This window comes from Neltuma alba, unplaced genomic scaffold (genome assembly GCF_004799145.2).
Source record: "Neltuma alba isolate B1F8T4 unplaced genomic scaffold, ASM479914v2 tig00011824_pilon, whole genome shotgun sequence".
In the NCBI taxonomy this organism is placed as follows: Eukaryota; Viridiplantae; Streptophyta; class Magnoliopsida; order Fabales; family Fabaceae; genus Neltuma; species Neltuma alba.
In genome coordinates, this window is record NW_021636437.1 from 34796 (window position 1) to 57380 (window position 22585).

The 22585-nt window shown below is 37.3% G+C and overlaps 4 protein-coding genes and 1 pseudogene across 4 annotated transcripts; 3 read left to right on the plus strand and 2 right to left on the minus strand.

The window, feature by feature from the left end:
• The first annotated feature begins 1859 nt into the window (after window positions 1-1859).
• LOC114718266 (uncharacterized) lies at window positions 1860-4817 on the plus strand. Its single transcript, XM_028903544.1, has 2 exons — window positions 1860-2068; window positions 4028-4817. The coding sequence occupies exons 1-2, from the start codon at window positions 1860-1862 to the stop codon at window positions 4815-4817; spliced, it is 999 nt and encodes a 332-aa protein (XP_028759377.1).
• Window positions 4818-5795: 978 nt separating this feature from the next.
• Window positions 5796-6571, minus strand: LOC114718272 (putative germin-like protein 2-1; annotated as a pseudogene).
• A 1278-nt stretch (window positions 6572-7849) lies between these two features.
• On the plus strand, window positions 7850-11032 carry LOC114718281 (protein CutA 1, chloroplastic). Its single transcript, XM_028903558.1, has 6 exons — window positions 7850-7983; window positions 8064-8164; window positions 8463-8525; window positions 9559-9590; window positions 9793-9887; window positions 10638-11032. Exons 1-6 carry the CDS (start codon window positions 7850-7852, stop codon window positions 10717-10719), a joined length of 507 nt encoding a protein of 168 aa, XP_028759391.1. The 3' UTR covers window positions 10720-11032.
• A 488-nt stretch (window positions 11033-11520) lies between these two features.
• Window positions 11521-14051, minus strand: LOC114718280 (tubulin beta chain). The gene is made up of 3 exons (XM_028903557.1): window positions 13573-14051; window positions 12766-13035; window positions 11521-12410 (listed from the first exon to the last, which is right to left on the minus strand). The coding sequence occupies exons 1-3, from the start codon at window positions 13964-13966 to the stop codon at window positions 11740-11742; spliced, it is 1335 nt and encodes a 444-aa protein (XP_028759390.1). The 5' UTR covers window positions 13967-14051; the 3' UTR covers window positions 11521-11739.
• Window positions 14052-19262: 5211 nt separating this feature from the next.
• On the plus strand, window positions 19263-21274 carry LOC114718279 (uncharacterized). Its single transcript, XM_028903556.1, has one exon. The coding sequence runs from the start codon at window positions 19614-19616 to the stop codon at window positions 21009-21011; it is 1398 nt and encodes a 465-aa protein (XP_028759389.1). The 5' UTR covers window positions 19263-19613; the 3' UTR covers window positions 21012-21274.
• Window positions 21275-22585: the final 1311 nt, after the last annotated feature.

The following is a 22585-nucleotide window of genomic DNA, read 5'->3' on the forward strand; positions in this document are numbered from 1 at the left end:
AATCTCTAGAAAGGAGAGAGGGAATGAGTTTGAAAATGATTGTACATAGTAAGAAAATTTCAAAATAAGTCTATCAGGTATGGAATTGAGCAAGATGGAGATGGTGGGAAGTATCTCTGAAAAAAAACAAATAAGAGTCACCATATAGTTTCACCAAAAAAACAAAAAGAACAAACATTCAAATTTCACATAGGCAACTACTATAAGAACTATTTTAAGCAAAATGATAAATATAAAAAACTAAATAGATTGGGTTTTTATATTTAAAATCAAATTAAAAGTCAAACTAATTTTTATATTAAGGATCAGAACTAGTATATCATATTGTTGTCTTAAGTACTTACTGGATGACCTAAAACAAGAGCTTCACAAGTTCATTGACAGTGATCTGCTTTGGAATAATATTTCGTCTCTGATGTTACTCTCATAATGTTTGGAGATTCACAAGGGACACCCTCTTCAATTCTAATGTCAAGGAAGCCTCACGACAAATTCATTCACCCAAAAAGAGTGGACGACTGGGTGACCGTTGAACCATGTGATGGGTTCGTCGTGTCGTGGTCATTCCAATACATTGCCATAAGGGGGAAAAAAACAATAAAATACCCTAAAAATTGCTAATGATCTGAGATTTTAAAATTCATCCATCTTGATTTGAGAGTATTTCATTATCTTTTTCCTATCCCTTGCAATAATGTGTTTCCATGTTTTCCGATTTTTGTTCACTATTGTTCAGTTTGTTAAATACTAAAATTCCACAATGATCCGTGGCATCACTTCCATTATAAATACACAACCCTAACGTTTAATGTGCTGACGGAATACGCAAAGCTAAATGTGTCATGTGCTTATATATTATGATAAATTGTAGGCAGAAAGGGAACATTAAGAGGGAATCACTTGATAACGAAGGGGAAACGGAACCCGGTCATGTATGTATATATGTATGATTTATTGGTTAACATCAAAACAATATCATGAGCATGGAGTTTGATTGATAACTCCAGAAATGAAGGGATAAGATATTACTACCTCCGGTTCTAATTATAAGAGCGAGTTGACTAATTTGAAGAGATTAAGAAAATAAGTTAAGTTAGTTATTTATAATATATAGATGTTGTCTTTCCTAAAATATCCTTGTTAATCATGTGTATTGGCTAGAATTACTATTATTAGAAAGACTAGCTTGGAAAAAAATGTATAAATATGAGAGACAAAGTAGATTGAGATCTTATAATTAGGACCAAATTAAAAATTAAATGAGATCTTATATTAAGGACTAGAAGTAGTATTAAACGAATAGTATATAACTTAATAACTTATATGATGACGACTGTAAAGATGGAAAAAGGAAATGTGGATGGCAAGTCAAATATTATTTAATTTATTAAACAACAATATGATGCAAGTCCCATTATTGCAGGAAGGAGTCGCATAAACCGACAATATATATATATAATGAATGACAACGAACTGTTGTGTCTTTATTGTATGTCTCGCATAGCTTATCCTTCCGGATGCAAAGCCTTTGACTGCCCTCCTTGGAATTTATAAATACTCAGAACATGGGCATGCCATTTTTATTTTTGGCGAAGCCTTTACTTAGCATGCAAGTATATATAAGGCCTTAAGCCATGCAATAATATACAAAAACCAAAAGCGGGTTCAATAGTTTTGTTTTATGAAGCAACCACGTGAAGACTCGAGCCAAAAGCCATAATACCGAATTGTTGGCATGTGCCTCTCTCAGGACTGCTCTTCCTCGCATATCTATAAAAGGGACAGGTTTATATGAAGGTGACAACACAAACTAGGAATTAGAGGCCATATTTGAGAACTGCGCATAGTGATCTCAAGAGATGGCTTCATCTTGTGTGTTATTGCTGGGAATAATTATGGTTTTAGTTGTGGCAGAAGCAAAAACCCCGCCAGGAATAGCCAAAAACCCAAGCCATGCAACATGCAAGATAAAGAAGTACAAGCACTGCTACAATTTGGTGCATGTTTGCCCTAAGTTCTGTCCCAATGGTTGCACTGTTGAGTGCGCCTCTTGTAAACCTATCTGTACATCTGCACCCGATCACAGCCCACCACCACCATCAAATCCTAGCACTCCTTCCACACCTGATCATAACCCACCATCTCCAACTCCTTCTACACCGCAAAACCCTCCATCGCCATCAACACCCTCTGCTCCTCCCACACCTGATCATAGCACTCCTCCATCCACTCCATCGCCATCACCACCCACTACTCCTTCCACACCTCATCATAGCACTCCTCCATCTACACCTGATCATAGCCCACCACCACCATCAAATCCTAGCACTCCGTCTACACCTAATCACAGCCCACCACCACCCTCAAATCCTAGCACTCCTTCCGCACCTGATCATAACCCACCATCTCCAACTCCTACACCACACCCTCCATCACCATCAACACCCTCTACTCCTCCCACACCTGATCATAGCACTCCTCCATCCACTCCATCGCCATCACCACCTCCTCCATCCACTCCATCGCCATCACCACCCACTACTCCTTCCACACCTCATCATAGCACTCCTCCATCTACACCTGATCATAGCCCACCACCACCATCAAATCCTAGCACTCCGTCTACACCTAATCACAGCCCACCACCACCATCAATCCTAGCACTCCATCTACACCTGACCACAGCCCACCACCACCATCAAATCCTAGCACTCCTTCCACACCTGATCATAGCCTACCACCTCCATCATCTCCTGCCCCTTCTACACCATCTTCAAACACAGCCATGTGCAAGAATAAGTACTATCCAAAATGTTATAACATGGAACACGTTTGTCCCGCTGCCTGCCCAACTAGATGTGACGTTGATTGCCTCACTTGCAAACCTATTTGCAGTAAGTCTCTTATACTACCTCCAATAATATAAGAACTCATTTGATTTTTATTTTGATCCTAAATATAAAACCACAATCCACTTTGTCTCTTATATTTATTCTTTTTTTTTAAGATAGTCTTTATAATAATAGTAGTTCTAACCAATATACTTGATTGGTAAAAATACTTTAGGAAAGATAATACGTATTTATTACAAATAACTAACTTAATTAATTTTCTTAATCTACTTAAATTAATCAACTAGCTCTTATATCAATGACCAGAAGTAATATATACTAACACTTGTTTCTCTCTTATCCTTGTGTTTATATATGTATGCAGAGCTCAAGATTTAGGGTAAACTTCATTGTCACGTGTTATTAGTTATCTAGTATAAATACAAGATGAAGGAAATTTTTCAAAAACGATACAATAATGTCATGGTGAGGTATATGAAGAAAAAAAATATTTGTTTATGATTTGACTGAAAATCATTTGTGTGTGTGCGCGCGCGAATGATCGCATCACCTAAGGTTCTTAGACAAGCTTTGTTGGAAATTAGCATTGAGTGCTTTAAGTAGAAAAGCCTCTCTTTTGTTGGTGATACATAGCTACAAATTACAACCTTAATGTTCCATATGAAGTTGCAACTCGAGCGGGGTTATTTTTTCATAACCTTGAACATATATATGGCTTCTAATCAGAGTTCATGCATTGACCGATCTGAGATCTCTTATCAAATATATGATACTCCTCCGGTCTTTATTATAAGACCTAATTTGACTTTTTATTTGGTCCTAATTATAAGACCCCAATCCATTTTGTCTCTTATATTTATGCATTTTTTTCAAGATAATCCTTCTAATAATGATAGTTTTAGCCAATATACTTAATTAGCAAGGATATTTTAGGAATGATAACACTTATTTATTATAAATAACCAACTTAACTTACTTCCTTAATCTTCTCAAATAAGTCAATTGGGTCTTATAATTAGGATCGGAGGAGTATTTGGTTCATACATAGCCTTCACTGTTTTACGTTGTTGGAAAATAACCCGAGTACAACCTAGAACATTTAGTATCACACAGTTTCTAAAGTTTATCTTAGATTAATCTCTTATAATATATTCATTGGCAATTTGGCATGCAGAATGCGACAAACCCGGAGCAGTTTGCCAAGACCCTCGTTTCGTGGGAGGCGATGGGATAACATTTTACTTTCATGGCAAGAAGGACGGTAACTTCTGTCTCGTGTCAGATCCTAACATTCACATAAATGCCCATTTCATTGGCAGAAGAAACCCTAATATGAACAGAGACTTCACTTGGGTCCAATCCATCGCCATTCTTTTCAACAACCACCAAATCTTCATCGGTGCTCAAAAAACAGCAACGTGGAATGACTACATAGACCGCCTGGCCCTCAACTTCGACGGCGAACCCCTCGCCCTCCAACAATCAGAAGGCGCCATCTGGAAATCCAACACTTCCCCACGTGTGGTCATCACAAGGGCCGCCGAAACAAACTATGTTACAGTGGAAATCGAAGGGAGAGCCAGAATAACGGCCAAGGTTGTCCCTATAACTGAGGAAGATTCAAGAATCCACAACTATGGGATAACGAAGGAGGATTGTTTCGCTCACCTGGATCTGGGGTTCAAACTCATGTCTTTGAGTGACCAAGTGAGTGGCGTGTTGGGCCAAACTTACAGACCAGACTATGTGAGCAGGGTGAACATAAAGGCGAAAATGCCGATAATGGGAGGAGACAAGGAGTTTAAAACGACAAGCCTGTTTGTCCCAGATTGTTCTGTTTCTCGCTTTGCTGGTACCGATGATGGATTATTCATCAGAAGTGAGGCTAACATGGAGGGCTCGGAGCTACCTGGCTTAAGCTGTGCAAGCGGGATCGACGGCCAAGGAGTTGTTTGCAAGAGATAGGCTATCTCTTCAATTCGATCCTCAGCCAGGACGCGCACAAAGGCATGACAAGTTAATTTAATTTAAACAATATCCTCATTTCAATTAAATAAATTAATTTCAACCAAATAAATTAATAACTGAGAAGTATTGTTTTTCCTTGTATTTTCTATTCAAGGCAGTTCTCTTTCGAAATAATTATATTTGTATCCATTGAACATGGAAGAAATAAATTTACTTATGCTTTACTGAACTTCAGTCTCTCTATTATTTAAAAGTTAAAACCTTTGAGAGGAAGAAAAACATGAACATTTGTCAATATGTTTGTTATTAATTACAAAAAAATTAATATGGATGAAAGAATTGTGAGGTGGAAATTTTGTGTTACAAATAGCGCATGTGATGGGGTATTTTAAATAACCCCACTCACTTATTATATATAAATGTGTGTTTTTATTGTGTTTCTTATTGAATAAAGAAAAAATAATTAAATGTTTTAGTAATTATAACGTAGTCATAACTCATAAGAAAAGGTAGAGCGTTGCGCCATGCATATATTTTATTTTAGTTTTAGTTTTGTTTTAAATTTTTTTTTTCATGAATTAGTTCAGTGGTTTATTTTGTTAATTTGGTTTCAGAAAAAAAAATGATGATTAATTAATTGGAAAAATACAAAAATAAAAAAGACAACAATAGAAATAAAAATGGTCACATTAACAACAATTTTTCCATACACAATCTTCACTAACACAATATTTTAGAATTAGGTACATAAACGTAGCTATAAGATGAATTTGAAGTAAACTGAATCATCAACAACACAGCAAAAGGATTAGATCACTGGACCATGACAATACAACGGAACAACCGTAACTAAACATATATACCTCAACTAAGACCTCTAACAGACGCACTAAATATAATCAGAACAAACCAATACTGGAACCGATGCAAAAATCACTTGTTCTAGAACTTGGACTGCAGATGTTGGCAACATTATTATATATCCAATTGGAAAGCCTTGGCAAGAATATCACTGGGTTTGTTTGGTTTTGACCCAAACGCCGAATTAGCAATGGTTATGGCTCCTGGGTTCTGGCTGCTAAGAGCTGCAATTGCTACGGCATAGGCATCACCAACATTTTTCTGGCAGTGAATGAGCCCTATGGGAAACACAAGCACGTCTTCCTTCTGCAACACTTTTCTGACGAATTGATTTTCTGGGTTTGATGTCACAAATCCAACTTCTATGTGTCCTTCAAGAACAGTGAGGATCTCAGTGGCTCTAGGGTGCAAGTGATGAGGAGGGTTGATACCCCATGGGGCAAAATCAATGCGTGCCAAGGAGATTCCTAGAGTGTTCAATCCTGGGACCTGAGCTGCAAACACAGGAGTCACCTTGGACCCTACTTGGTTTGATGTGTTGCCTGCTGTGTGAAGGCCACTACAGAAGAAATCTTCCGCTTCGACTAGTTTTGGGTCCTTGAGCACCAGACCACATTCACCAACGCTGTCATAAATAATTGACAAACAAGTGTCTGGTTAGAATATTAAGCAAATATAGTACAGTATATACATACACATATATATATCTTTCTTCATAATTAAAGGCATCTACTTTGGCATACATCTATGTATACACATATATATGCTTTACCTTGGCCATTTGGATCAGCCACACAGAAATCTTGAAGAGTACTCTGATCAACTGCTAAGACGAGCGAGAATGAGAGCGCCAAGAGCTCCAACACTATGAATGAAGGTGGATTAGCCATTTTATGCAGAAGATCAAGCAGTGCAGTAATATATATAATATGAATTGTAATCAGATGTTAATGAGATGTATGTGGCGTGATGAAAGTGCGTGGTGGCAATGTGGCCTCTTTATATCGGCGCTGATGAGGATGAGCCTAGCAAGCTATATGCAAGATATCTTTGCCGCCCAAGGAAGTGAAATGGTCATCTTATTTAATGGCCAAAGAAAATTAAAAATAAAACAAGAGAAGGAATGGTCATCTCAATTAATTTGGTTTCAACATCAGGCACCTGCACCACACACCAGCCGGGATTATATATAGCCGGACTTGGCTTGTCCGGCTAATCACTAGTTATGATGATTGATTAATTAAGTTGAAGCCTTCAACTTGTCTATTTATTTGTTCAGGAAATATGCGCGCTCGCGCGAACACACAAAGGAAGAAACAAAATGAACAAGATTGAGACGAATACGTTGTGATGGGGATTCATGCATATATGTAGAGATTAATCTCTACATTTGCTGATCCATATATATATACACATTCATCCTGCGAGGTTTAAAATTAATATTATTGAAGAGTGAGCACTTAAAAATTTGAAATTCATGTAGAGAATGTGGATGAAAATTTGAAGCATCTTACTGTAATCTGTATTATGAATTAGCTAGCGGATCATGATTTTTTTATCCACATTAATCGGTTTCAATTCAATGTTTCTTTCTTTCTTTTTGTCGTTCTCTTTTGAAGATACTACCTTCCGTCCTTAATATAAAACCTTGTTTGACTTTTATTTTGGTTCTAAATATAAGACCCCAATCTACTTTATCTCCATATTTATACTTTTTTTTCCAATGTAGTCCTTCTAACAATAATAGTTTTAGTCAATACACTTGATTAACAAGGATATTTTAGGAAAAACAACAACTATTTAGGACAAATAATTAACTTAACTTACTTTTTTAATTTCCTCAAATTAGTCAACTGACTCTTATAATTAGGAGCGGAGGTAGTATATATAGTCGCGATACTAGTCATATCACCAATAAGAAACAATCATCATAATGAATTCTTTTCCGACAAAGTTTTCTGCAGATTATTCAAATGATTGTTGAAATCGGTGTTGTACGTTGTTATTAAGGTTGATGTATTATATTAAAAAAATTATTTTTGAACAAAATAATAATAATAATAATAATAAAGTCATAAAATATGTTAATGAAGAATTTTTTTTAATTAGCACACAACAAAGAAGTGAAAAAGGGCGGCGCGACTTGACTCAAGTAAAGCTTGACGCCAATGCCTTCCCCAGTGCGCTCTCAGCCATCTTTCCTTTCTCCCTCCACGCTGCGACGTCGTTTGCCGCTCATTGGGGCCGTCTGCATCTTCGCCTTCGCCTCCTCTGCCTTCTACTCCTCTCTCACCAACTCACGGTTTCTTCTTCCTCTTCTACCTTTCCGTTGTATCTATCATCTGTCCTCTGATTTCTCACTGTTGTTTCTCACCGCTCCAGATCCAAATTTGGTGGCCAATCTCCTGCGACCGGAATGGAAGGCAGTACCTCCACCGTTCCAAGCATCGTTGTGTATGTCACTGTTCCTAGCAAAGAAGCAGGTTCGAGTCTTTTATTTTTCTTTTCCCTCGTTTTCTTAGTGGGTTGCTGCGGAATCGGATTATGAATGAGTATCGCCGGGATCAAGCTGTATACTTTGATTCCGTTTATCATCCTCTTGTCTCAAATCTCTGATGCTTAGTTCAGAGCTTGGGGTTGTGGCTTAAGATTTACGTGGGCTCTGTTCTAATATCATGGATCCCACTTGCGTTTACAAGTACGATGGAGCCGGGGAGTAATTGGGCGGGGGTCGGCTTTTTAACAAGTTTTTATTTATGTACTTAATATTTGATTCTTCAGGCAAAAAGTTGGCTGAAAGCATCGTCAAAGAAAAACTTGCAGCTTGCGTAAATAGGGTTCCAGGTATAAACTTTATTATTGCCGGGGTTTAACCGAGGTTTTAGCATTGTTAATTTTTCTTTAGATGGGCTTGCTTGAATGTCCTGAACATATTCACTTGAATCATAAAAAATGAAGCTTGTTTTATCCTTTGAAAATAGTTTTCTCAAAGCAAAGAAACTTGTTCAAAATACATGTTTGTTTCGTGTTTATCATGATTGGACCAAACCAACCAGTTCAACCTGGAAACCAGTGAACCGGGGACAAAAACATTCCAAAACTCTATAGAACCAGCAAGGTTATTGTTTCAACCTTTTTGTTTGAACTTTTTGTCGTTGTTGGTGCAAAAGGGCGTGCTTTTGGGGTAAATTTTTTCTTCCTATATTCTGATACTACAGAAGTATTACTCTTGTGCATAACCATTAATAATTGCTATGAATTTACATAATAAATACCACAGTGATGGATTATTAGCTTCCTATTTTGAGTTCAATGTGTGACTATTGATGGATATTAATTTATCTAGGTTTGAATATTAAGAAATTTCTTAGTGATGGGTTTTTATTTTCTATATAATATTTTAATATATAAAATTGAAAATATATTAATTTAATTACTATCAATTCAACCATGATTTGTCTATAGTTAAATGAGTGAGCCTTAAGCTAATACTTTGACTGATTCAACGAGTGATTCAGTTTTAAAAGCATTGCTTGGCTACTTCCTTTTGGAGTAGTTGCTGATTTAGTACTTAAAGTCTATAGATGATGCATTTTGAGAACTACCTGTATGCATGTTTAATGATATAGCCATTTCTGTAATTCTGACTTGAGTGAGTTGATATGCATTGTTATCATTTTCCATTCTGGGCTTTTTAGTTATTTATTTCATGTCTAGTGTTTCCATAGTTAAGATGTCAAGAATCCCTGCTTTTGTACTGGTAGGGCTGCGACTTAATGGGGTTAAAAGTGTCATATGTCATGGCCAGGAGGCAGTAGCTGCGAGTATACATTCCACTTATTTGGCTTTTATAAACCATGTGTATCTTCTTATGCAGGTATTGAATCTGTATATCAGTGGAAGGGAGAGGTATGAACTACATTTCCAATACCGACCAAAAATGCTAATATTGGTAGAAATACTTCTAGAGCTTTATCATCCTAACATTACAAGCTCTTACTTTCTTTTATGCGTTTATGTTCTTGTGGACAAGTAGTCTGAATAGCTTACAGAATTTAATTGAAAATGTTCTGTAGCCTGACTTTGTCACCTATGTATTGAAAAATGACAGATCCAAACTGACTCGGAAGAGCTTCTTATAATCAAGACTAGGCAGTCCCTTTTGGAAGCACTGACCGAGCATGTCAAAGCAAATCATGAATATGAGTAAGGCTTATGCTTCTGGTGGATAGTGTTATGATAAATGTAAATTATTACGAGATACTAAAAAATTTTAAGATGAAAGGACTTGAGTGGTAGTTCGCGCAACTGAATGTAATAACTAGAAGGCTCAAACTGCTCTTGCTCTTCCTAGTTTTAAAACATTATCTGGTCTTCCTTGTTTCAACTAAATGGTGTTGCTCTCTTCGCTGTCATGGCACTAAATTCTTCCATAAAAGTAGGTAGCGGTCTACCCATGCGCCTCCACATGGCCCAATAGGGAGTCGCCATCTACCTATTTGTAAATTAAGTAAACTTAAGGATTCAGGTGGAAATGTTTCCATAGGTTAGTAATTTCCTTGGTTCTTTTCTATATTTACTAAGGGGGCTAATGCCTACTGGGTCATTTGGATTATTGTGGGGAAGAATTGACCCCTTGCTAACATCACCAATACACCCCCTTGCTAACATCAGAAATGCACACACACACACACATCATATCAGTAGCATGTTTGTAGTGGTCTTGCAACAAGTTGAAAACTAGGAGGGAAATATTCAAATTAAAAATTGGGCACCAACATTTGACATTCTTAAAACTAAAGAGAAGAAAACTGCAAATAAGTTCGAGTTGAACCATATCGTCATATCGGTTTTGAATTTGCCAAGACTGGAGAACTTTGACTGTTGAGGAGAACTTAAAATAATGATGCATTCTAATACTCGTCTCCTCACCCTTTCCTTGTGTGATTTCATCAGGACGCCTGAGGTGATATCCTTACCCATCGCTGGGGGCAATCTCAAATACCTGGAATGGATTAAAGACAGCACTCAGGACTGACTATCTATTTTAGCCAGAGGATGAGTACAGTAAACTACCTTGTGAGGGGAGTATAGCCGGCATGCTATTTTATCTATGCGGCACTGCAATGACGCCATTAGATATTACGTGCTGTTCATATTGGGTGCACATTGGCATGAGTTAAAATGCTAGACATGTAAGAATCATAGATTTTTATGCACTTCAAAGTCCGGAGCTGCTTTAAGCTTAGCTTCTATCTTGTTGTATTTGTGACTATTTTCCGGTGGATCAAAATGGTAAAATATCATTGTCTTACCACAACTACATAAATAATTTATCAATATTAAAGAAATATTGTAAGGGAAAAAAAGTTTAAAGTACCCCTTTTAATTATTTGTATTAAAAGCTATCACATTAATGTAAATATTTTAATATGTGCAATCAATAAAAAAAAATTAAAAAATTATAAATTTAAGAGATAAGATGAATTAAAATATTATATTCAGAACCATAAAAGTAAAAAGACTTTCTTTTAGGATTTCCACCTTTTAAAGTACAGTGCTTTGGCAACTAGTGTTATTTTGACTCAATTTATTTGGCAGGTTTGCAACTGACTTTCTAATTGTTATTGACATTGCAATAGTTACTTGTGAAGATGGCTTTAGATTTGATGGTAGCCTTGGTTGGGGTAATAACTTGTTCGCAGAGAAGCATTACAGTGCTTTGGCAATAATGTTATTCTTTTTAATAATATTCTGCTAGTTTATAACAATGACTCATTGACTGTTGCTGACAATGCAATAGTAACTAGCGAGGGTGAAAGATGATTGCTAAAACAGATTACTTGACAACGTCAATATAGATTAATTTGCCTGGAAGAATCCATCCAATAGTTGTCTCAAAACCTTGTCAACAAATCCCGGCTTACATTTTGGCCCATGATCCATACAACAAACACATTAACAAGTCAAGCTAATGACTGCTCGAAAATATGGACTCCACACATTCAAAGCCAACCATATTAAAATTTCAAGAATTTCGAGAAATGACAACGGGCACTCAAGCATCCATCTCCTCTTCTTCCTCTTCATACTCTTCCTCATCAGCAGTAGCATCCTGATATTGCTGATACTCAGCCACCAGATCATTCATATTACTTTCGGCCTCAGTGAACTCCATTTCGTCCATTCCCTCACCAGTGTACCAATGCAAGAAAGCCTTGCGCCTGAACATTGCTGTGAACTGCTCACTAACTCTCCTGAACATTTCCTGAATTGAAGTTGAATTTCCAATGAAAGTGGACGCCATCTTAAGACCCTTGGGCGGGATATCACACACACTAGACTTCACATTGTTGGGAATCCACTCAACAAAGTATGAAGAATTCTTGTTCTGTACGTTAATCATCTGTTCATCCACCTCCTTTGTGCTCATCTTACCACGGAACATTGCTGAAGCAGTCAAATAACGACCATGGCGTGGATCTGCAGCACACATCATGTTCTTAGCATCCCACATCTGCTGGGTCAATTCAGGCACAGTCAAGGCACGATACTGCTGGGATCCTCGGGATGTCAAGGGAGCAAACCCAACCATAAAGAAATGGAGACGCGGGAATGGGATAAGATTGACAGCAAGCTTTCTAAGATCGGAGTTCAGCTGTCCGGGGAAGCGTAGACAACAAGTAACTCCGCTCATGGTAGCAGATATTAGGTGGTTAAGATCACCAACTGTCATAAAGCAATTCCAAAAGAGGAAGAAGAACAAGATTGTGAGCTTTCATCTATTAAAGCAAATAATAACCAAATGATTACAAAACTCAACAACCATAACCACCAGCCATGAAAGAGACATGTGACCTAAATACCCGTGAATTCTCCCAACAAACATAGTGATATTACTTAGTCTATCATTAAATGGTATATTGAAAAGGTAAACCCCGCCACTATATCTATATCAATTGTTGTTAAATGTTGGTAATCACTCAGAAGTAAACAACTACAGCAGCACCAGTAGTGATGATAAAAATGATAATAAGTTGCACCAGGTCGAGTTGACTCCACTAGAAGGGAGGGAGGTGCTTACAGGTAGGCGTAGCAAGCTTCAGAGTTCGGAAGCAGATATCATACAGAGCCTCATTGTCCAAGACCATGCATTCATCAGCATTTTCAACAAGCTGATGCACAGAAAGTGTGGCATTGTATGGCTCTACAACTGTATCAGATACCTTAGGAGAAGGAAAGACAGAAAATGTCAACATCATGCGGTCTGGATACTCTTCCCGGATCTTTGAAATGAGAAGTGTTCCCATTCCAGAGCCAGTGCCTCCACCCAAAGAGTGGCAAACTTGAAATCCTGTTCATGTATAAGATTTAATCGGGATTAGCTTGAAGCCTTGAACAAAATTAGATTTGTGAAATTTCTTGGCAGAAATGAAAATTGTGATGCATCCAAACAGCAAAATCAACAATGACAGGAGGCAACACTGGCAGCATAAACAATTAGTATGCAGAATTCAAAAAACTCAAGCATGGCCAACATTAAAAGGAGCATTATCGGATAAGTTGCCTTTTCATGAATTATTTTTGGAGATAATGGAAGCAATAGTACAACATGAGAATCACGAAACAAATCGATATGCATGGTGTATCAGGAATACAGACCAGTATCAAGAAATCATGCGCTATATCAGGCCTTTGTTCGGAACAGAATGAGGATAGAAAGAAAATGTAAAGAATGTGAAATATATATACAAATCGGCAAATCAGGCAGTGACATCGTAACCAAGAACCAAACCAAGCAGCTTCTCACAAATAAACGGTTGATTAGAAAAGGCAACTGGAAGGGACAGGAAAGGAAAACATGAAAGGAGATCGAAAGCCGGGTGATTACCCTGCAAGCAATCGCAATTCTCGGCCTCCTTCCTCACAACATCCAGGACGGAATCTATGAGCTCGGCTCCCTCGGTGTAGTGGCCCTTGGCCCAGTTGTTGCCGGCACCGGACTGGCCAAAGACGAAGTTATCGGGGCGGAAGACCTGACCGAAGGGACCGGATCTAACGGAATCCATAGTGCCAGGCTCGAGATCCATAAGGACGGCGCGCGGAACGTACCTGCCGCCGCTGGCCTCGTTGTAGTAGACATTGATGCGCTCGAGCTGGAGGTCGGAATCACCGTTGTACTTGCCGGTGGGGTCAATGCCGTGCTCGTCGCAGATGACCTCCCAGAACTTGGCACCGATCTGGTTGCCGCACTGGCCACCCTGTATATGGAGGATTTCTCTCATTTTGTTGTGGGACAATGGAGACAGGAGGGTTCGCGTTGAGAGAGCGAGGGAGGCAAGGAGGGCGGAGGCGGGGTACCAAGTAAGGGCGGGGTGTGTTTATCATTGGTGACAGATCATTTTCAAATCATATTGACCATTCAATTCAATGCCCGACCACTTTTCAAATCCACTCCCCAAAATAAAAAAGCAGAAAAAGAAGTCTAAAATATCTTTCTGGTGAGAATTTTAAATTTATTTATATTTTTAATAAATTAAAAAATCTGTATTAGTTAAAAAAAAAATGGTATACTTTTTAATGGTAAGATGACAAAACATTTCTCATCATTGTGACAATGGTTGTTTCGGAGCGGAAGAATCTAGAGTTCAAATTCTTGATGTGAGAAAAGAATAGCCTAAAAGGATAAAAGTAATAATTCCAAAGTCTATTTTAGCACAAGAAAATGTAACTTAATTTATGAAAAAACAATTAGTATAACTATTTTCATCCAATCGAAGGGGGGAAAAACAGTGACGGATCGAGGATTATTCTCTTGGGGATTTTGACGAAGCATTTTTTTCTTGCCCTAAAAATTATTTCTCAAAAGGCAGAAAATCCAAACGCAAAATAAGAATTAAAGGAAACATGCACCGAATGATTCAACTAGAGACTAGGAAGAAGGTTTTTTTGTTTCGTTGTTGCGTAAATATACTATCTCTGGTTTTCAATATAAAACCTTATTTAATTTTTATTTTGATCCTAAATATAATACCTCAATCTATTTTGTCAATTATATTTATGTATTTTTTTATAAGTTAGTCCTTCTAATAATGGTAGTTCTAACCAATATACTTAATTAACAAGGATATTTTTAAAAAAACAACATCTATTTATTACAAATAACTAGCTTAACCTCTTTTCTTAGTATCCTCAAATTAGTCAACTAACTTTTATAATTAAGACCGGATACAGTAATAAATAATTGTTGTGATTAGGTAGAGTGTGAGGATATTGTAATGAGATGAACTAAGGTCTGGCCCATGTTGAAATGACGTGAAGCGGACAGACTAAGATGCAAGCAGGCAGGTAATTAAGGATGAAAATGAAGTTGTGTGCTGGTGAATTGTTAATTCCAGGATGTAAAACCAAACATGCCACCGTGAATTTTGCAGCAACTTGCATATATACTACCTCCGTTTTTTATTATAAGAATTTAATTTTTAATTTAATTTTAAATATAAGATTTTAATTCATTTTGTTTTTCATACTTATATAGTTTTTATAATAGTGATACATATTAAAGGTTTCATTAAATAGTAATTCTAACTAATATACATGATTAGTAAGGATATTCTAGAAAAGACAACAATTATTTATAACAAATAACTAGTTTAACTAGTTTTTTTAATCTTTCTAAATTAATGAACTAAATCTTATATTAGAGACTGAAGGTAGTATATTATAAATGTAAATTTGGACAAAAGCACTAATAATTTCTTACAATTATGATGAATGAATATGAAATCACGCTAAGCTAAGACTAGGAGTGGAGAAGCCACACACAACGAAAGGATTCATTGGACCAGTCAGTTCTCAATATCCGTGATTGAAGGGCCCCCATCATTCTCAATGTTTGATCGATAATTTAGCAGCGAGCTAGGTTTCATGATTCACTGCACACATGTTGATCGAGAATGAATTCCTCTAGCGTACCTTCAAAGAAAATGAATCACGAACCAAAATACTCTTCCGATTCTTAATATAAGATTTAATTGTTGAATTGGTATTAGTCTGAAATATAAGACTCATTTCTTATATTTATTAATTTTCTTTAAATTGCCCCTATGAATACTCCCTCGGCCATAATCAAGTAGAAGAGGAAGAATGGGTATTAAAAAAGATGATTATAATATTTTAGAGAAAAAAACGTGTCACATTTCTTATAATTAACTAACTTACCTAACTTTTTTAATCTAATCAAATTAGTTAAACCAGTCTTATATTAAAGACCGGAAGAGTATGCATATACTACCTCCGATCCTTAATATAAGACACCATTTGACTTTTGTGTTGGTCCTAAATATAAGACCCCAATCCATTTTGTCTCTCATATTTACTCAATTTTTTCAAGATAATTCTTCTAATAATTATAGTTTTAGCCAACATACTTGATTAGTAAGAATATTTTAGGAAAGACAACTCATATTTATTATAAATAACTAACTTAACTTCTCTCCTTAATTTTCACAAATTAGTCAACTGGCTCTTATAATTAAGACCGGAGGTAGTATATATTATATCAGTGATTATTGTCAGATGATTAAATACTTTAGTCTTTACGTACGTACTTGCACTGCAGAGGCACGGCGCCGGCTTACTGATCTCGCCAGCATGCTTGTGCGCAATATTATTCCATGTTTCCCACCCACCGTTGATTTTTTTTTAAAAAAAGGTTTTTTCCCTAGTCTTATTTCTGTTTAGCTTCAAAATAAAACTATTACATTGATTTACCCGTTCTAGGAAATAAAATGAATGACACGACATTCTCTCACATCGTTTCCTTGTAAGTAACTATATATATGGCCCTAAATAAATTGTTGGTGGTTTGTATAAAATTCCACAGTCCCGTGATGGTTGGAGTTCTTGGCATGACTGGTGGATAGTCCTAGAAAAGCCGTCACCCTCCCAGCTGTCATTAGCATCTCTGAGATCCATGGAGGCAGAATCCAAGGCCATTTGTATTACTATTATTATTAAGTTGAATCTTTAGCTTTCCGTTTTTTAATGAGTAATATATATAACTACGTACGATCATGTACAGCAGTATATAATTGGAGGCGTTCGGGAGGACATCTTTGGGCGTGAACTGTAAAGAGGCAGGACGTAGGACCTTGGTCGTGGTCGATTATTTTACCGTACATTGAATCTCCAGGGTACGATCCTGAAATGAAAATTTGGCTTTACTTATTCCAAAATACAAAACCCTCAAAACACGGCACGGTGTGTCTTTATAAGCGTGCCGTTGACCGGCTCTGTGAAAATTGTCATGTGATGCTTTTTGCAAGGGTTGGGTCCGACTGGTCGCAAACGGGAGCGCAAGGCGCGTTCTCCTACCGGGTCATGGGCTCGATTCCTGGCGATCGAGGCACCCTGAGATTAGTCTGGCCGATACGCTGGGATACCCTGAGTTAGCGATAACATCCTACTCAAAAAAAAGAAAATAATTTTACACTATTCGTCGTGAATTTATAGTGCATGCTAATTTTTCTGAACACATAAATCCGTACATCACATTGGATAACAAAATTAAAATAAGAAAAGAGTTAGCGAGGAGAGAGAAGTGGGGGGAAAGCAAAGACAAGGTGGCAGAATGGGAGGGGTGCAGGAGAGACCAAAAGTCAGAGGCAAACAACATCATATGATTCCTCGTGCTCCTCTCTCCTCATCCCGCTCCCTTCTTTGTCTTTAACATACGCTCAATAAACAACATCATCAGTTAATTAATAGGAGCGGCAGTCAAATAGAGAATTTACGAACACTTAAGCTTAAATACTCAATAATTTGTCAAATTTTAAGCTCTATACATATATATATATATATATATATTGTTGCTTCAACTTTTTCCCATGTTCAGCAGACTCCGTGTTCTGCTGTTTTTTAAAAGAAGCAAACGACCGTGAATAAAGTTTGAAGTTTGAAGGAAAAAAATGCAGCGTATATATATATACTACCTTCGGTTTTTAATATAAGATCTCATTTGACTTTTATTTTGATCCTAAATATAAGATCCCAATCTACTTTATCTCTCATATTTATACATTTTTTTTCAAAATAGCCCTTCTAACAATAATAGTTCTAGTCAATACACTTAATTAGTAAGGATATTTTAGGAAATACAACACCTATTTAGGACAAATAACTAACTCAACTTATTTTCTTAATCTCCTTAAATTAGTCAACTGGCTCATATAATTAGGATCAGAGGTAGTATATGGGTATATATGTGCGCGTGTGATGAAGTCACGAACACGAACAAAAGGGGAAGAGATAGGAGGGGAGGAGTGGGTCTTATTTTGCTTATTTGGGAACTATAATAATTAAAAAAAAAATTTGCACCTACAAATAAAATTCTTCGGAAAATGCAACTGGGACCTTCCTCAGGAATCATTCATGAGCAAGGTATGAGTGAGATAAATGAAAGAAAAAGGTACGAAATGAATAGTAGTGACGCGGACTTAGATATGGCGGGCAAGAACACAAAGCTGAAATGGAGGCGAGAGCCCCCAAAGTAAATGAATATTTATGGATATGATTGCAATGGCTTAGGTGGGCCACATTCCTAAGATAAAGGCACCACGACCAGCTTGTCATTTTCAGGTTATTTTTCTTTGCCAAAAAAGCCTTCTCTCTCCTTTCCGCCCCTTCCTCTCTCTCATCTTTTCTCCGGTGTCTGTGTGTGTGTGTGTGTTTGTTTTAATTTAAATACAGCCTCCACCCATGAAATCATACCGCCCATTCACTCCTTCGCTTCCCTCTGCTCCACCAATTATTATTTCTCTTGTCAGCCCCACCCCCTACATACATAACACTATTCTTGTCATCCTTTGCCTTCAACTTCTCATCCCTGTCTCTTCAACTTATCTTAACCCCACCTTTTTTTTTTTTAACCAAAGTTTATGTTTCTTCATGTCCCGAACAAACTATTTACATAGATAATTTCCCCCCTATATATGTTCATTACTTAATCATAAATTCTGAACCCAACATATTCATTCTAGTACTACCTTCGGTCCTAATTATAAAAGATAGTTGACTAATTTGAGAATGTTAAGGAAAGAAGTTAAGTTAGTTATTTGTAACAAATAGGTATTATCTTTCTTAAAATATCTTTACTCATTAAATGTACTGGTTAAAACTACAATTGTTAAAATAACTACGTTAGAAAAAAATATATAAATATGAGAGATAAAATAAATTTAAATCTTATATTTAGAACCAAAATAAAAATTAAACAAAATGTTATATTAAAAATCGGAGGTAGTATTTGTTTTCTCTCAGCAATGTGTTGTCTACGGATTTAACCCCGCTCCCGCAAAAGAAATTCTAGTGAATTTTAAAAGTTTCTTTTTACGACAACATCAGAAACAAACGTGTTCACATGCACGCCCTCGATCGGGATGGTGTCACAGAGGGGAGACTCTGATGAAAATCTTATCGTTGAATGAATTCGTAAGTGATTAACAAACACTGAAACAAACTTACTTGAAAGCATCGAAATTATCCCAAACAAAAAAAGGGCTGCCTTCTCCATCTCAACTGAAATTGAAACTGAACAACGTTTTTACATCACCTTTCCCCTTTCTGTATACTGCCCCTTTTCCTCTCTCCTCACCTAAACCTACGCTGCCTTTAAAAGTAGAAACTGCGTCTCCTGCAATAAAACCATAATTTTACTTTCTCGGCCACTTCTCCCTCCCTTCTCTTTCTTCACGTTTCCATCATTTTCCCATTTTCTCCTCCCCACCTCGCCAACTCTCTGCTCTTTCTTCCTCCTATATACCCTCCCATTCCATTCCATCTTCATCTTCCTTCAATCCCTCTCAACTCTTTCGGTGTTCTCTGTGTTTCTTTCTTCCTTGTGAAATTGCAGCCGACACAGAAAAGACGACCATGCCGTTTCCCTGGAAGAAAAAGAAGGTCGCCCGATTGTCCAATTTCGTCGCCGATCTTCACTCTCCCAAGCGCGGTTCCTCTCTCGTCGTCCAGACCGGCTTCCCCACCTCCCTCATCGACCTCTTCGTCAAGAACCGCAGCCGCTTCCAGAAGCCCAAGCCCTGGAAACGCCCTCCTCACGAAATCCATGATCCGCCACCGCCGGGACCGGCCGATTTGAGTGGCTGCGTCCTTCCTCGTGCGGACCCGATTTGTCCGGAGGCCTCCACTTCGAAGCGGTTGGTGGGAAATGGAGAGGATGGGGTCCCGGGTTCGGAGCAGGTCCGTGACCGGTTAGGTGAGTGCAGTGGCGGATCGAATTCGGATCCGAACAAGATAATTGCCGCAGTCTTGAAGATGCTTGTGGTGCTGGCTGTGATTCTGAGTGTGAAGAAGCTTACCTTCGGGATCACAATATCCGCATTTGTGCTTCTGTTGCTTGAATTTGCTGGGAAACATTTCGTTTCCTGGTCTAGACCTTGCTCCGACGCAAACATGGCGTTCAAATATTTCGCCCAGAGGATTTCTATTTGTAATTGGTTTCAAAATCCTGTGTCGGTGATGGGGAATAGGCAGAGTTATGAAGGTTCAGAGCCACCATCACTTGTTCGTGAAAAGATTGAAGTTCCGTTGAGCTCCGGTTCTCCGTCAGTGGATGAGATTGAAATTGTGGAAGCCAAGAGCGAAATTGGGACTGAAAATCGTCGTGAAGAGATTTGTTTTCTGGGATCTGCACTAAATTCCTTCTATGAAGACAAGAAAGGAGTTGGTTCAGAAATTGAGGAGGCATTTTGTGAAATTACGCAAGATAAAACCAAGAGTAAAAGAAGTGGCAGACTAAAATCCAAGATAGCGAAGAGCCTTGTGCCGAAGAAGCTTCGAGGTTTGAAGAAGAAAAAGAGAACCAAAGATAGGGAAGAAATAGAAAAGCTAAGCAAAGAGAAGGAAGCAGAGTCAGGCGGTGAAGTTCCAAGTTCAGTGGAATTAGATGAATTAGCAATCTCTGAGATAGAAGAAGAGGGGGGAGAAGGTATTGAAGAACAAGATATTTGGAGCAAGCCAGAGTGCATTGAAGATGAGGAGGTTGATTTCGGAGTCACTGGTTCCTATCGGAAGGGAGAGGAAGGTGAGGGTAATATACAAGAACAAGAACAAGAGAGAATTGATAGAGGTGGGAGCTCAGAATCATCAGGGGCTCTAATGTTGTTGGGAGTTGCTCTTGCTGGGCTAGTAGTGGGTCGCTTCGTTGCATTTTTATTTGCTGTGACATGGATGTTTATGCTAAAGATACTTAAATCTCGAGGAAGATCACTGAATGTGCATCTTGTCAAGTCTTGTGAACTAATATCTCCATAGAAAACTGAGTTCTTGCTCACAGATTTTTCTCTCCTTAACAGCTTTCATTTGTTAGCGGTTATATATCCTGCTTTCCAATCTGGATGATGCTCATCCATGGAATTGTTGATAAGCCATTTTGATTGGTTGTACCTTATTGGAATACAAGTTCATAGATGCAAATCACAGTGGGAGGGATCAATTTCCCCCCTGAAATTAAAGAGGATCTTAAAGTGTTGTTGTCCATTGCAATAGGAAATCTCTTTCTCGCCTTTCAAAGCTGACAATTTTTTGTTGATCTGAACTTGTAAACAGTCTCTTTCTGGGATCATCGTAGACTTTTTGCTTTTTTTCTTTTTTCTTTTTTGGGGGGGGGGGGGCGTTAAAAGGATCACCGTGAACCGAGATGAATTATCCTTTCATTAACATTGTCAATATTTAGCCTTTTTTAAGAAAAACTTGAATTATTTATAAATATTTTTTTGAAAAAATTGTAAAAAAAAAAGACCTTGAAAAATATAAAATTGCAATTTGAATGTTTTAATTCACAAAATTATTATCAAAGAGCAGGCCTTAAATATGAATTATAAAATATTAGAAAAAGACTTAAATACCCTTGTGTTTTTTCCTTCTCTTTTTTCACCTCATCTCCCTCTCTTTCATCCTTTTCTCCCTCTCCCTCTCTCTGTCCTTCTCCTCACTGCTTCTCCTCTTCCTTCTCCTTAAATACGAGTAGAAGGAAAAAAGGTAGGATCTTTCGTAACGACAAATCAACATTAGCATCTCATGCTGGACCTGGCAATGTAAGAATGAAGAGGTTTGCTAGACGAGAAAGGTTGTGGTTCGAAAAAATCAAAGCGTGGCCCACCGAGACTTACCTTAACAGGAGTAGCAATCGAGTGCTGCCAGTTAAGGAGTTTTGGGAGAGCTTTCTGAGCGCCAACGACCCAGTGAAGTTTGGGAAGTTACATATAGAGATGTTTAATTAATAACAACAACATATTCGTATTTGCAGCTCTCGCCTGCCGCATTTTACAAATAACAATCCAATTTTGCCGCCTTTAATTTGCTCTTAACGTCATTTCTCTACTACATTTTCCCTGGAGGCATTAAACCAAATATAATTGCCCAAAGTAAAACCAGCCGGTCAGAAACGACAAAGGGAAAAGGGGCCAAAAAGAGCAACTTATAATAGTTTGTTTGTAGGCTTGTAATTTTCTATTTCAAACCTGTTATTTCTTATTGTAAAACTTATTAATTCATTATTCTACACTTGTTATTTTAAATAAAAATCTTGTTGTCATGTTACTTCACTCATTTTAACTTGTTACTTCCAATTATGAACTCATCGTTTTTTTGTACAAAATTTATCAATTTGTCATACTCAATTTTTTATTTCTAATTACTTACCAAACTTGTTATTTCTTATATAAAATTTATCAATTCATCATATTCAACTTATTATTTCTAACTATTTAACAAACTTGTTATTTCCTATACAAAACTTGTTAATTCGTTATACTCAACTTGGTATTTCTAACAACTCATCAAACTTGTTATTTTTAATTATAAACTTATTATTTTTCATACAAAAC

Coding starts and splice junctions, on each gene's coding strand:
- LOC114718281 (XM_028903558.1), top strand. CDS start 7,850: ATGCCTTCCCCAGTGCGCTCTCAGCCATCTTTCCTTTCTCCCTCCACG. Junction 7,984..8,063: donor TCCTCTCTCACCAACTCACG/GTTTCTTCTTCC, acceptor TCACCGCTCCAG/ATCCAAATTTGGTGGCCAAT. Junction 8,526..9,558: donor TTGCGTAAATAGGGTTCCAG/GTATAAACTTTA, acceptor CTTCTTATGCAG/GTATTGAATCTGTATATCAG.
- LOC114718280 (XM_028903557.1), bottom strand. CDS start 13,966: ATGAGAGAAATCCTCCATATACAGGGTGGCCAGTGCGGCAACCAGATC. Junction 13,036..13,572: donor GAATTGCGATTGCTTGCAGG/GTAATCACCCGG, acceptor ATACATGAACAG/GATTTCAAGTTTGCCACTCT. Junction 12,411..12,765: donor GAAGCTTGCTACGCCTACCT/GTAAGCACCTCC, acceptor GCTTTATGACAG/TTGGTGATCTTAACCACCTA.
- LOC114718279 (XM_028903556.1), top strand. CDS start 19,614: ATGCCGTTTCCCTGGAAGAAAAAGAAGGTCGCCCGATTGTCCAATTTC.
- LOC114718266 (XM_028903544.1), top strand. CDS start 1,860: ATGGCTTCATCTTGTGTGTTATTGCTGGGAATAATTATGGTTTTAGTT. Junction 2,069..4,027: donor TCTTGTAAACCTATCTGTAC/ATCTGCACCCGA, acceptor TTGGCATGCAGA/ATGCGACAAACCCGGAGCAG.